General features: G+C 46.3%; 1 protein-coding gene across 1 annotated transcript in view; it reads left to right on the plus strand.

The window, feature by feature from the left end:
• Positions 1 to 1,211: 1,211 nt before the first annotated feature.
• Positions 1,212 to 13,541, plus strand: part of LOC121832953 (protein-lysine N-methyltransferase EEF2KMT-like) — a 41,374-nt gene continuing 29,044 nt past the window's right edge. The window contains exon 1 of the mRNA XM_042294588.1: positions 1,212 to 1,760. Coding sequence (XP_042150522.1) covers positions 1,683 to 1,760 — 78 coding nt within the window. The 5' untranslated portion in view covers positions 1,212 to 1,682. The remainder of the gene's footprint in view (positions 1,761 to 13,541) is intronic.

A 13,541-nucleotide genomic window follows, 5' to 3' on the forward strand; every position in this document is an offset into this window, starting at 1 on the left:
TGCCTGACATTGAACTGCGCTTTCACCCGCACGTCCTGTAGTGCCCCAGCACTAGCTTGTTCGTACCACACTGTAATGTGAGACTTTGCTTTTTATATGTAACACTTTTATAAAATATGCATAGTTTATCTTTTGCTGTCGTCAATTGTTTTTGTAGCATATAAGTACGAACCGGTTCGAACTGGTTTGAACCTTTATTTTTTCACTCCAGAGTTGAACCGGAGCTGAACCGTTTTCCCTGAACCGGAGCGAAAACCGGAACGAAAAATATTTTGGTTCGACACCCTGACGACGTCAATGATGTTTCGGTCATTCCGATGAACCCGGTGAGCACATGAGTCTGGTCGTGGGGTTAAGCACTATCCAAACCAACGCGTTTTTGTGCGCGCGTAGGCCGTGCGCTTCCCGGAAATTGCGTATTTCGTGACGTTGTTGCTGTTTCCGGGGCGCTTTCCGAGTCCCAACCAGGCACGTTGGTTAGGGCGGTGCGCGGTCGGGCCAGCGGAGAGCATCTGCGCCAGACGGCGAAGACTAGTGCCCTCCACCGATTGGCCGGGAAAGGAGCGCCCTACTACGTCAATGCGCGTTTCCCTGCGCGTTCAGAAAAAGTTTAAATCATCCAACTTTCTTACGCAGAAGGCGCAAGAAATCAGCGCTACGTCACGAACTACGCAATTTCCGGCAGACGCACGGCCTACGCTTGCCTACGCGCGCACAAAAGCGAGTTGGTTTGAATCGCGCTTTCCAAAAACCGCGCGACGCGACGAGTGACAGCGAGAAGTCTCCGTCGCTCGTCTCATCGCTTACATGCGGTTCATCTTTCAGTATCCGTTGACAGACCGCAATCGCAGGGAAAAATAGCGCCGTTTCTAGCGCAAGACATACCTGCCCTCCTTGGTCACGAAGTGCGGATGACTGTTCAACAGGGACCGCTGCAGGGTCGGCAGGGTGCTCAGCGTCTTTGACAGGGCGTCGCTTACGTAGATTGCGGCGCACAACCCCCTTCGAAGACATGGCTGTAGGGACGTTGCCAAGACACACGATTCAACCACAGTTTATCAGAGGCTTCAACGCTTCAACTTGACGTCGCAACAGCAGCAACACCGCCCGTCCACCCATCCGTCCACCAGATGGTTTAGACGGTTTAGACGTTTAGATCCGTCCGTCCCACAGTGGTCCGTCCGTCCGCCCGCGTTCACACATTTGCCATCATCATCATTAAATTTTAGTTTTCTTGGACTATTTCAGCACACAGTTACGCGCAATACACGTGTTTTTATACATTTAAATGGCATTGCGAATACTAAGTCATCTTTCTGAAACTGTTCATTTCCAAAAGCTATCAATTTCAACCGAGTCTTTAGTTGTCATCATCACCGGTGCGGGGTTGGCGGGGTTCCGTAAAGTCCGGTCAGTCCGGTCGTCTGGTGGTGGTGGTTCGGCACGTTGACCGCATGCTTATCGGTACTTGTCGTTAGAAGACCGTGTTGTCCTTTTTTAAACGAGGAATCGTCAGGTGCACCGGAAGTCAGCTGTTCTTGCTGTCTAGTGGAAAGGGTCGCAGACTCCTTCACTCCGGAGTAATTCAAGCTTTGCTTGAAAAGGCCAGCAGTTCAAACGAATGTTCGAATATAGGCGATAACTCTAAACACTAGCAGTTTAGTGTGCTTAGAATAGTCGCGATGACAGAAGGTGTTCTCAAAGAACTTGCCAACCGCTTCCTTGCCTGTGTTCCCGCGTCGGAAGCGATGCAGTGCCTGGTAAGTTGAACTCGTACGAGGTCCTTATCACGTGAGCGAATGACGTTTTAGCGAACAGCGGTTTTGGACTGAATTAAGAGGGCGCGGTACCTCTCTTTATTCGTCCGTTTCAGCCACCAGATGGCGCGCGGCTCGAAACGTGGTTGGACGCGCAACTTCTAGATGGCGCCAGTATCGAGGTGTGAAAAGGCCCGCGTTATCCGCTGCGTGAAATAGATCCCGAAATGTGCCGTGTTCTCCCGGCGGAGGAAGTCTCTCCCTCCCTCGCGCGCGCTTGGTATGTACGCGCGGTGGCCGAGTCCGGCCTCTGCGCTGTGTGATGCACTGGGTTGCGCTCGTTTCTGTTCAGAGGTAGGAATAAAAATGCCGGTCCCCTTTTTTACGACGCTCGTTTCTATAGTTTGTTTTTCTTTTGTTTTTTTTTATCTCAAGTGACCTACAGTACCGCCTGTTCGAAATCGTCCTTTGCGGTGAGCGATTGAGAGTCAGGTTAGCATTTTATTTGGGTCAGCACTACACGTTCAATGGAGACCTCGGGCGGCGATGTAAATATGCATTGCTCCCCAAAGTGTGTCCAAGGTGCGCAATGACAATTGGAAAGGGTATTGAAGGCGCGCGACCGTCGGTTGGTAAAATACGTGCGTTAGATTCACTTATTCAGTCTAATCATTTTTGCCAACGTCTTTTATCTGTTTCGACAAATGACATGGTCGAGTCTATTGATAACCTTAGCTAGATTGGACGTACGGAGTGTCCGGGCTTTAAATAAATTTGCTTCGTTTAGGTGAATGAATAACTGTTTTCTCTTTTCCGTGCTCGGTGCTATGCAAAAATCGCTGAGATGTTATGGTAGCTTAGTGTGGCGGCGTTTTGCACGCTGACTCGCTATTGCATTCGCTGTGCACAATATGTGTTCAGATGGAATGTGCCAAATCGTATTTCCGATCGATATGATAGATTTACTTTGCTACAGTGTTAATTATATTTTCCTGATTTAAACTGGTTCGTCCGTGATCTGAGCCTAAGTTCAAATTCGAAGGGCAGACAGAGTTAGCGTCGTAACAGCCGTAATGCGCAGAAAAAAATTAGTACCATGAAAGAAAAACAAAAGGATACGAGGTGGCTCAGTGTTATAGAAGTAATGAGTGTGCAAAGGATGCCATCGTACGTGTTTTTTTTAACTCTCCGCATCGCTGGGAAACGCTCAAAATACCAGCAAAGACAGCGAGCTGGCGTGAAATTTCCATCGAGCGGAAAACGAGTGTCATTTTTATTTCATCATGCGCTTTCATTTTGATATGGCTCAAGATGGGCGCGAAATAGTAACAGGTAAGGCAACAAAATTTAGATGTTAGGTCTGGAGCACCGCCATACTGAGCCGTGTTGGGGGCATCTCTCGCGAGTCAATACGGCAAAGGTATTACGCGTCGAACTGTACGTGAGAGTTATCCATTTCAGCGAAACCTTGATTTCGCAAAACTATTGTGGCTCGAGTCGTGGCTTCCAGTACTTGGAAGCCACGAGCGAGAAATAAATGACAGTAGATTTTGAAGGACAATCGCGACGTGGAAACCCATAAAAGAGAGTTCCAATAAGACGAGAGCTTCCCCTTCTCTTCAAGTGCGCGGGTTACGCTCTCAATCCTGCACCTGTGGTAACACTGCAGGCTCCTAAAGTCGCTTTAAAAACGTTCCTGATCGCAACAACTTTTTTTTTTTGTCGAGGCGCTATTTCATTTTTTTTTCTTTTTGTCTACCTTGATACCCGATCAGCGCAAAAACTACCATAAACTAAAAAAAAAAAACAGTGGGCATACAACGACAACGCACCCACTGGGACCCGAGTCAAGGCAAGAACAACTAACTACTAAAAGGGGAAAAAATCATGTTTGCATACACAGACAGAACGCCTCCATCGAAAGAAATGAATCATGCGCTTGTTCTGCCAGTCTCGTTGTGCGTCTGTCAAAAGCCACAAAGGAGGAAGACAATCAGCGCCTACACCACTCCCCTCCCCCCCCCCCCCCCCAACCACCCCTAAAAAGAAGAAAAGAAAGGTTTCTTGGGCGCGCGCGCGGTCGCCCAAGCGATGACCTTGGAAGGGTATGCGATTGTATTTGTAGCACGTTTGTCCCCCCGTTGTGCCCCTGTCTCAATTGGGCTACGGGCCGTTCGTCGAAAGGCAATTCGTAACAGGGCAACTCGTAGCAGGGCAATTCGTCACGTAGGGCAGTTCGTCATAGGGCTATTCGTCGCTAGGGCAACTTGTCGAAAACCGGCGTGTGTGTGTGTGCGTGTGTGGGAAAGGGGGGGGGGGGGGTCGAGTCATAGAAGAAGTTTGTGTAGAAGATAAGGCTTCGATGTTTCTTTTACTTTTTTTTTTCCTTGCTTTGCTTCTCTGGGTGCTCTGTCGTATTCTGTTTAGAGGGTTCACGATCCCTTGTCCGGTTTCTAGGACTCACAAGCAGACGTATGGAGACTTCTTTGATGCCTATTTTCTTTACCACCTTTCTTCCTTATCGTTCGGTCCGTGTCATCTTTACCGCTTAAGTGAAGAACAAACTTTTCAAGGCGTACCGCTTACCGGGGGTTTGGGGACATGGAACATGTATGTATAAATGGTAAAGTTCAGAAGCATTCCAAGAAACGTTCGACCGCCACCTTGTCCACGTACTTTTGGGGTTTCAGAAAAGTCGGAGGCTTTTCTTCTCTAGTCGTATCCTGTTTGGAGAGTTCACAACCCTTTGCCCGGTTTCTAGGACCTACAAGCAGAAGTTTGGAGACTTCTTTGGTGCCTATTACCTTTACCACCTTTCTTCCTCCTGTTCGGTTCCTGTCACCTTTACCGCTTTTCGCTGGCGTTTCGTTCTGGTGATTATGCAACTGCCTAGACCCACTGCTGACTCAAGTGCCTTTGTTATTTCGATTTCGCTTATCTTTCTTTTTCGGAAAGATCGGAAGTAACTTTTCAAGGCTTACAAAATAAAGTTTTGAAGACCTCTTTGTTAGCCACGTCCTTTTAGGTCCCAGGGTATGTTCGTACATCTGCCGAATGCTATAAAATGTTTGGTCTGAGCGTGTATCTTCGCAGTCGCTATGGAAGTCATCGGGACTGCAAGGGGCGGAAAGATGCTGGTTTGCGGAGGATTTTTATATACTACGAACCGAAGGACTGAGCAACCCATTCAAAGGGAAGTACCAAACAAGCGAGGAGCTCCGTCCGTGAATATTCATTTCGAAGCACTATACTTGATAAACTGGGAAAATTAAACACATAAGAAGCTTTTTCAATAGGGTGACGAATTGTCATCTTGACGAATTGCCCTATGACGAAGTGCCCTATGACGAATTGCCCTATGCGACGAATAGCCCTGCTACGAGTTGCCCTGCTACGAATTGTCTTTCGACGAACGGTCCTACAGCCGTCTCAAATGCCACGGTCCGTTTCTCCCAAGTGCCCGTCTTATCTTCCCGAGTATCAACTCCGCAGTGATTCTGAATCATTCCGATGCTTTCCAACGTTGCAAAACTGTTAGACAAATATTTGCACAGAAGTATACACTGTTCGCAGAACTATCTACGGCGCTAAAATTCAAAAGCGCCATGTTGGATTCGGGAACTCGTGTAGGTTTAGCTCATTGTTGGAACATTCTTATTCGCTCGATGAACTCCACAAAACGTGTAAATATTAGAATGAACTTTCCAGAGAACGATAGTTATTGTCGGGGTTCCAGGCGACCGGACAGGTCGCAATTATTGGCTGATTAAAAATTTTATTTCATAATCACAATCGTATCATCAAGGGCACGCCATTTCCTCATCACTTCTTCTACAAAAAGAGTTGCTGTATTCGTAGCACACACAGACGGAAACGGTTGAGACTGTGCCCAAATAATATCTTCTTTTGGCAGGTACTGCGCAGCGATTACACACAATGCCTCTAACATAAACATGCTGCTCCACATGTCTATTCACAAGATGCAATACATCGTTCTCCCAACTTTGTTGAAATGGGCATGAAAGCGCGTAACCGTCGCTTTTTTGAAGTTCTACTTAGAGGTGAAGTGTTTACCGTAAAAAGTCGTTAAATATTTATTTTTTTCCGTTCCACTACAAAGCTCGATTCACATAAACTTTTGTTTTTATATCGTCTCTACAGCGCTTTTACGTCGGTACTTTCGTGTTAGAGGACATCACATAATGTGCGAAAAAAAACAACAAAAAAACGGTAGGATCGATGCTGCATAGCCTTTTTTTTTTGTGGACATCAAGAAAAAAAAAAAGATAGTAGTTGTCTTCACTTCGCACTGCATGTTTTAGCACGGAAGTTCCTATTTGGTTATGATGTCTTTATTTTCTTAAAAATTGTATACAGTAATTTAAATTACCGAATTACAAAAACGTCGAAATTGTATAATTGCTTTTCGTTGGGACGCCATGACGACAGCGACACTCGTGTTCCCTCGTGGTTTTCGCCAGCATTTCTACGATGAATTGCCAGGATCGCGAGATGCAACAGCATTACACTCCGTCTTCTGTGACGTCATTTGTTGCACTTCGGGACCACTTTTGATGTATGGCCACCATAAGACGCTAAACACACCAGTCGGAGACGCACTGCAGGTGCCATAGTACTGCTCCTAAAAGTAGCTGTCACATGCTTTGCTCCGCGACTGTGATTCCCTCACAGCAGCTCTGACTGAGGGTTGCCAAATTACGGTGAAACAGAGTATAGACAAAACAGACCGGAAACGAGCTGCCAGCATACGATAGTCAAACTCCAACAAAAAGGATTAGTTTCTTCCCAAGCTGGACGACATTTACCGGGCATCTTTAGAGCTGCGAAGCTCAAAATCACGCGTACTCATAAGATTTTTTTTTTCTCGCGTGTTTGTGATTTTTATGATGTCCTGCAAGCAAGAAAAAAATATATATGGTGAAGTCACTCCGAGGGGGTACCGATAACTGCGAGCCACGAACATGAAGGATTCGCTAACATCCGTCAGGAGTGTGAACGGTAAATCGTCACGCAAACATATTCTCACAAGCTGCAAATATTTATTTGGCTTAGCAAGTAGAATACTAGTATACTAACGACATGTGATTATTGTACACAAGATACCATTTCTCGGTTCTTCAAAACCATTTCCCTAGTCTGAACGGTCGCGCTACGGGCCGCGGCTAGCCGTGCCCTCGATAGACTACGGAGCTGCGTTGTGTCGTCTGCTACTGTACCGCCAACAGGAGAGCGATAGCTCTGTGTGCTCCACAGATGCGTGTTGCGGTATAACTCTGTACGTCTGTCCTAGAGGAAGACAAAAAGATAGGCTCTGTGACCCCCCTCCTAAGCTAACAAAAACAAACAGAAGTATACTCGTTTGGACTGAAAGGTTTACAAAATAGTGACCAGACATTGGAAAAGCATATGTCACAGAACTTGGTTTATGAAATGGCATCATTGTTTCGAGCAAGAAATCACCTGCTCACCACTGGGACGATGAAATCATCACTCTTTATTGCGTCAGGTATATTTGCGCTCATGAAGAAAAATCTGAACACATCCTTCTCCCAAAATCGTATGTCGAATAATAAACACTTTTTTAAACATCTATGTACAAATAACTCATTTTTTTTCTACACTTGTATATACACGTTAATTAAACGACGTCAAACCGCATTTTTGATTAGATCTTGATGTCTACACCAACTACATTCATATTTTTTAGGGCTTTATTGAACGATAACTTCCACTATAGTTAATGGAACACGATGGCTCGATCTCAACAAAAACCTCAACGTGCGAAGCTTCCACAGACGGTCGCTTGCGAGTATTCTCAATGTGAGACTTCAGAAGCTTTCGCTTGCCATAGGGAGCTTGCTTTCGACTACAGCACTGCACGGGCCCGGAAAGCGCGGAGCGCGCTGCTGTGGGGAGAGGTTGACTTACAAGATGACGTGTTACGTGGTCACGTATACGATGGCGTCATTTCGTGCAGCGTGATCACATAAGATGACGTCATTTCGTGTAACGAGATCATGTAAGATGACGTGTTTGTGTCACGTGATCACGTAAGATGACGTCAGTTCGTATGAACTGACGTCATCTTACGACAACGCCAACAACATTAGTGCCGTCCGGAACCATTGACTTTAGAAACGCGCCTCTTCGCTTGAAGAGCTGATATGCGTTGATTGTTATTTGTTTCTTTTGCCTACTACAGACCATTCAAAAACTCGCCTTCTGGATGCCACCAACTTCGTCTACTGGGCTGTGAAGCGCGTTCGAGCGTGCGCAAAACCTCTCTAGGCCGAAAGATTGTACACTGAGTATGCGTTCACAGCTCAATGACTTAGGCATTTTTCGTCAGGATAGATGCTCCCACGAGAAGAGCGTAATGGATATGTGAATAGAATTGGAAATTTGAAATGTTCTTGTCCAATCGCATTTTTCTTTGGTTATCAACGCTTTTTAGCGTCATCACAAGACGTTCAACCCATAATACACTGGTGATTAAAAAATAAGCACCGAAAAACATGCACCGATTTTCGCTCAAAAATAAACACCGGAAAAAACATACCGTAATCATTACCCATGTCACCTTTTTGGGTGATATGTGAATTTCCAGAAGAACAGCGAGTTATCATCCTCCCCTAGGAATACCCTGACTACAGAGCAGGCGACCCGTTTCTCCCCGCGTTAGATTGCGGTGACCACGAACCGTACGGAAGTCACAGGACGTCCGTGAAAAATAAAAAGGAGGCAAACAACGATCTACTCTGTGCACGCTTCATCCCCGATTTCCACGACCCCAAGGCCGAAGGACGTTTGTGTGAAGGATAACGATAAAATAAAACTTTGCGTCAAAAAAAGCCCGTTTTTAAAAGAAAAAAAAAAGTAGAAACAAGCACAACGCGTTGACGGACCGCGAGGTTGTGGAACACTTCGCGGTCCGCTTGCCACAGAACGGTTGTCTTCGACCCATAGCTCCAAGGTGAATTTGCCACTTGCGAAAACACGGAGACCTACCCAGCGAGAACCAGGAAAGCAAGACACGCACACTGACGCCTCGGCGTGCAGAATGAAACAGGATGCGGGCGCGGAATACGGCCGCGGAAGAACACCTCGCACAGTGCCGATCCGGCCGATCTCCGAACGGACGATTTCGCATTTCGTGGACAGCGAGCGCCACCGCACGGGAGAGAGAGGTACCTTAAAAATGACGAAAACAAGCACCGACATTTTGGTTCTTTATATTTGCTGTAGTTACGGAACCAATCGACTTACATGAATAATTTGAATATTATTCGATTCCGTAATAAATTTAGAAGACATTAAGCGCAATACTTTTTATGTTTGAATTTAGATAATTTTGTAAATTCGCTCCGAACGCAAGAGTGCCGAATTAGCCGATTTTGACCATTTTCATGATTTTTTAAAGAATATAATTAAATTTATGATAAAACATTTGTTGCGCTTAGTGTCGCGATAATGACTCAATGTCTTTAAAGCCGAAATTTTCAAGAAGATCCGCGCAGCCGTTATTATGTGAGAATGTTTTTAATTTGGTGAAAAACCTCATGTATTCTCTATGGGGCTCTGAGGTGCGCCCCCTCTTAAGCGCAAATGAGGACAGAGCGCTTACTTACAACTAAGGGTGTCGCAAACTTTTGCCGAACCAGATTTTTTGGTCGAACTTTCGGGGTTCGACTGGGTCGAACCGGTCGACGAACCTTCGAACTTTTCACCAGATCGACCGGTTCGACTTTGTGGACAATGTGGCCAGACCTTAATACAAGCATGTCTAGGTTTGGAGAATATTTTTTTTTTTGTGCAAAGGGTTATTTTATTTTGTGAACAGCTGCAATTAAAAGAAACTAATTCTGATAACTGAAGAAGATAACTTAATTTTTAGTACTGTATTAACTGAAATAGCCAATCAGAGCTGCATTTAATTCATCTCTTAGCCATTACCATCCAATCCGAAGCCAACTGGCCAGCCTGTCGCGCATGCGCACACGAGTCGAACCTCAATACAAGGTTCGTCGAACTTTGCACTAAAAGTTAGAAAAAGTCGAACCTGGTCGAACTCGAACCGCGGCCGGTTCGCGACACCCCTACTTACAACTGTCAGTTTAAAAGAGCCTGTAGAGAAATGCGAGGTGGAAGTGAAAAACGAGAAAAGAAAGATGGAAATAAATTCTCATATGCCACTAACACGGCATGTGTAGCTTTAGAAATCGAAATTCGGTGCTCAAGTACAAACACTCAAAGCGTCGGGATACCCGAGTTTGATCATATTTGACGTGGCCGAATCCTTGATGACCTCGAATAGAAAACTTGACACTGAAAAATACAAAAAAGGGTGTGACTATTTTGCTGGCAGCCGGGACAATAGCCCGGGGCAAAAAATGCCGGCAGTTTCGGACGGCGCGTGAATTAAGCGGTCACTTCCGATCACTTCTTCCTCCCAACTACTCTACAGCTTTAAATAGCCGTGTTCACAATTCGTTTTATACGAGACCTAATAAGGGGACAACTGCCGGCATTTGTTTTCCACTTCCTACAAGAAACACCGACTGGCTGTTCTGCTTTACATTCACAGATTGTCCCACAACTTGAAGAGGGCAGCCGCGAAGTTTGAAGTCCGAGTCGTGATTTCAGCACCGGACAAACTAAAAAGTCTCTGCCCTAAGATCAATAGCCAACAGCATCACCAGGCAGAATGTAGTCTCAAACATTGACTCAGATATGTAGGGTGTCAAAGTGAAGTGATATGCCAAATACCCTTTACTTGCAAGAAAATATATGTGGGGCAGTCAAGCAGTGTATTAATACGAGGTTAAGAGAACATGCCCAAACACTCAAATCACCTGAAATATTACGGTGCATGTCAGGGACTGCAGATACTCACCATTATTCAAACACACCAGAGTTCTGAAGCGGTTCCGAGCTAAAAATACTAGAGAAGTGTGCGAAGCAACAATCATCTTCACCAGTGGTGAAAAATACATAAGAGCTGCTTCAGTGTCCCTAACACAAAAAGAACTTCAGTTTCTACAGTGTTTTCATTGAAGGACTTATCAAACATTTGCTGTGTGTTCCTTTTTTTTCTTTTCTTTTTTGTTTCTATACACTCCGTGCGACGCGACTGGCGCACCGCCGCGCGGCCGGTACCGAAGGTAGGCAGTGAGAACCCCAGAGAAAACGAAACCGGAACCACACTGCGTACGTTGGTACGCATTGAAGTCTGAGCGGTGCAGTTGCACCGAGTTCACTGTGCTGCGTCATTAAGTGCTTCAATAGTTACGCGTCGTATTTCGTGGGGACAGAGACAGTTTTTCACCTCGCCGATGTTTTGTGGGACAGCAACAACGATAAACCCGTACGTGTGCCGTACGACGCGAGAAATTCGGTCGCCCGATCATGTCTGCCACTGTGTCGGCACGGCTCACATATTCTACACTGCCGCTTTGCGCTCTGCATTTGTTTTCGTACCAGTAACGCCTACATGTCTTAGCGCCGATGGGACGAACTGAAATGCCATCCCACACTCGCGGGTATGCAGTGCCAATTTCGTTGGAGGAATGCTCTCCAAAGAAGTTTCGTCCCCATCGTACGTGTCGATAATATTTCTGGACAAGTATGGCACGCAATCTGTACTTCATAAAGAAAGATTCGAACGGTTAAAAAAAGTGACAAATATGAATCTAAAGAAAACAACAATGAAACTCGGAATCACTGGAGAATCAACGCTTTAGTATGGAAGTTTATGTGGTGTGCCTTCTTTCTTGATCAGCCTCCTTTGGATATGGAAACGCTGACACCCTGAGTTCTGTAGATAACAATTTTTTTCTTCCCGGCTTTAGAGCCACCTATCGCAAAGTGGTTCGAACTGGAAATACCATCCACCGGTCCCTTCATACATGTAAAGTGTGCACCTCCCACGATGTGTGGTATTATCTTGATAGCCTTTGATGGTCAAAACCAGTTCCCATTTAGTTACACCTCCCAAACTAAATTTCCACCTGGTTTCGCTATGCCAACTCTTTTTGGTATAATAATTGTTGTGTCAAGTTACGGTCATGTCAAAGTACCTGTGCGCCGAAAATCAGCACCTCGCACAACAGGTTATTCCACAACAGCTGACCGCAAAAAGCCCTTGACAGCCAAACCATGTCTTTGTTTTCTCGGCTTTAGAACCACCTTTCGTAAAGTTATTTTAATCGGAAGTACAGTCCACTAGTCTCTTCCTACCTGTGAAGTCTCCACCTCCCACGACCAGTGGTATTCCCTTGACAGGCCTTTTATGGTCAAAACCGGTTCCCATAGAGTTACGCCACCCAAACCAAGTTTCCACCTGGTTTCCCTATGCCACCTCTTTTTGGTATAATAAGTGTTGTGTCATGTTACTGCCAAGTCCAAGCACCTGTGTGCCTAAATCTGCACTTTGCACAGCCCGCTATAACACAGCATTTTGGGTCCAATGTTGGATATCCCGTACAGCTTTATTTCTTTATTCGTTAGAAACATAACTTTCACACCTGCTGTCTTAATGAAACTTGGCACACTTCGTGCACAAACTTAGTGAACATCTCACTCGCCTCCAAATATCATCCTTCCAGCAGTCATACGTTTACAGCGACGAGCGTAATAAATTTCCCACTCGGAGCAATTATGGAGGTGGCCGTCTTGCTTTTTGGAAAATTGCTCCAACTCCTTTTTCGGCCGCAACTAGAGAAATTACCCCTAATGACGACTCATACTCAATATATAAGAAGTGGAGAAGAGCTAAATGCCCTTCTGCCCCAGCACTCATGCAACGTCACCCTAAACGTATCGGCTCAAAAAGCAAAAGTTTCGTCCGTGCGCGCTTCCGCCGCCACAGCTTGGCATGTGAAAAGGCGCCACAGGCTGCTGAACGCGCCTCACTGTTGAACGCCAGCTCCTCCGCTAGCGGCGCTGCGCGCGTTTTTCAAAGCGCCCCCTATAGTTCCCGCTAGGAGCATATAGACAATTTGTTCATGTGACATGTACTCTGTCTTTAGATGAGGACATGATTTCTGTGCTACCTGTGTGTTCAGAGCTTACCGGTGAATCAACTGATCATGACACCTGGCATGGACTGTGCCAGAGCAGGCGCGCCTTCGCCACCTGCTCTACAAAGAAAAGCCTCCAGGAGGAAATCAAGGTCGTCACATCGGATCTCCGCAAGAACGGCTACCCTAAACGGTTTCTTCTTCGGATACTCGAGAAATCAAGGCATCCACCCCTAGGGCGCAGCAGTCCCCCTTCCGATCGCGTCTGTGTCCCCTACATTAGCCGCATTAGCGAGATCCTTTCCTGCGTTCTCGGTCGCTACGGGATTGTGGTGATTCATAAGCCCGTGTCGACAATCGGTCATCGCCTCCCCCTCCCGAAGGATCGGCCCCCCAAAGAAACGGCCCCCCAAAGAAACGGCCCAAGGCTTGGTCTACCGCATACCATGCAAGGATTGCCCGGCCTCATACGTTGGCGAAAGTAATTAAAGAACTTCGCAGAGAGGCTTACGCGACACAAATATGATGTCCGGAAGAAGGATGTGGAGGTGAGCGCCCTCGCGGAGCACGCAGAAGCAGCCGGCCACACTGTCGACTTCGAGGGAAGCACCGTGCTGGCCTTGGAGAAGAATTGGCCAAAGCGGCTCTTTGTTGAGTCCTGGTTTATCCAGCGCACAAAGGGGAACGTGAATTGTTCTTCGGGCTCCCTGCCTAGCAGCTACGTCTCGGGACTGAGTGACGTGAG

The sequence above is a fragment of the Ixodes scapularis genome, unplaced genomic scaffold, assembly GCF_016920785.2.
Source record: "Ixodes scapularis isolate PalLabHiFi unplaced genomic scaffold, ASM1692078v2 PGA_scaffold6__148_contigs__length_123643588, whole genome shotgun sequence".
Taxonomy (NCBI): Eukaryota; Metazoa; Arthropoda; class Arachnida; order Ixodida; family Ixodidae; genus Ixodes; species Ixodes scapularis.